The following is a 1,317-nucleotide window of genomic DNA, read 5'->3' on the forward strand; positions in this document are numbered from 1 at the left end:
ATGAAGCAAATATCATAATTCAGATAGGTTTTTTTCATAATTTATTGTTTAAATAAACAATTACTTAAATGTTAAGATAACGTGCATGTTAGAGAGACCAAATCCTTTATTCAGCACAAAAAATCTGTGTTTTACAATAACCATAAAAGACTGGCTTCATTCATATTCACGTTTCCTTAACATTGGCGTTACATTATTAAATGGTGTTTTTCTTTTTTATACGAACGTATATATGTAGGTATATGAGAGTGTGTGACAAGTGTCGAGTAAAAAAGAAAACAAAATTGATATTTTAAAGACATAGCTTCGTAGGTATTTAATATAATTAGTAGTTACATATTTTTCCTTCATGTTTTTTTTTAGCATTTAATTGCATTCATCATAAAAACTAAGTCAAACGCAGCACAGCACAACAGTCAGCAGTGCGCCCACCAGATTATTTCTCTTCACACCATTCGTTCTCCTTACGCACTTGTTCTTCTTCGGCTGGTGTAAAATCATTTTTGATATTGAAAGTTTTGCGAATCTCTTCGGGTGTCTTGCCCTTAATCATATTGGCTACCGTCTTACATGTAACATCCAGCAGGCCCTTAATATCCAGATAATTGGCAGCCAAAATCAATTCGAACAGTGTACCCTGATCAACCTTGAGGAAATCAGCATCCCAAGAGGAAATGTCGTCGGTACGTTTTTCTTTGTTTTCATCGTCCTCTGGTGGTTGGGGATCGTCTTTGTGATAGTTGGCCCAGTGCAGAACCTTACGCAAAATGGCCGAATTGACATTGGGCAGAGGCACAACGGCATTGTCACCATCTTCCATGCCACAATCTTCCAACATGGTCTTTATGGTGCCGGAACATTTGGCAATTTGTACATCTGTATCGAATATTTCATCGTCCGATGATTGCAATTTGATGTTAGGCATTTTGTTTGTAGTTTTTTGTGATTAGTTTTTTCTCAGGGAGGAATATCACACAAATTCTGAAAAGAAAAAAAACATGAAGAATTGATTCATCTTTTCCGGTACTTAAAATAATATTTTATTGTGAGTGAAAAAATTGTGGTTAAAATAGATCTTATTTATACCCATATATTGAACAATATGCTAATGGTGCCTCAAATGTTGCTGTTATTGTTGTGTATTTTTATACCCAACCAATACAACACTTTTTTCGTCATTTACACAGCAGAGGGCGAATTCACTTTTTTTCCCAGGCCACAATTGATGTTAAACATATTTTTTCAGAATATTCTGGACAAAATTTTAAGATTATATCCGCAGTTAAAACAATTACCTTGTTTCCGCAAATGACAATT

General features: G+C 34.5%; 1 protein-coding gene across 1 annotated transcript; it reads right to left on the reverse strand.

The window, feature by feature from the left end:
• Positions 1-431: 431 nt before the first annotated feature.
• On the reverse strand, positions 432-936 carry LOC133322166 (S-phase kinase-associated protein 1). The gene has a single exon (XM_061531210.1). The coding sequence runs from the start codon at positions 923-925 to the stop codon at positions 437-439; it is 489 nt and encodes a 162-aa protein (XP_061387194.1). The 5' UTR covers positions 926-936; the 3' UTR covers positions 432-436.
• Positions 937-1,317: the final 381 nt, after the last annotated feature.

This window comes from Musca vetustissima, unplaced genomic scaffold (genome assembly GCF_032173495.1).
Source record: "Musca vetustissima isolate MV318-11 ecotype Yass unplaced genomic scaffold, APGP_CSIRO_Mvet_v1 utg31293, whole genome shotgun sequence".
Lineage (NCBI taxonomy): Eukaryota > Metazoa > Arthropoda > Insecta > Diptera > Muscidae > Musca > Musca vetustissima.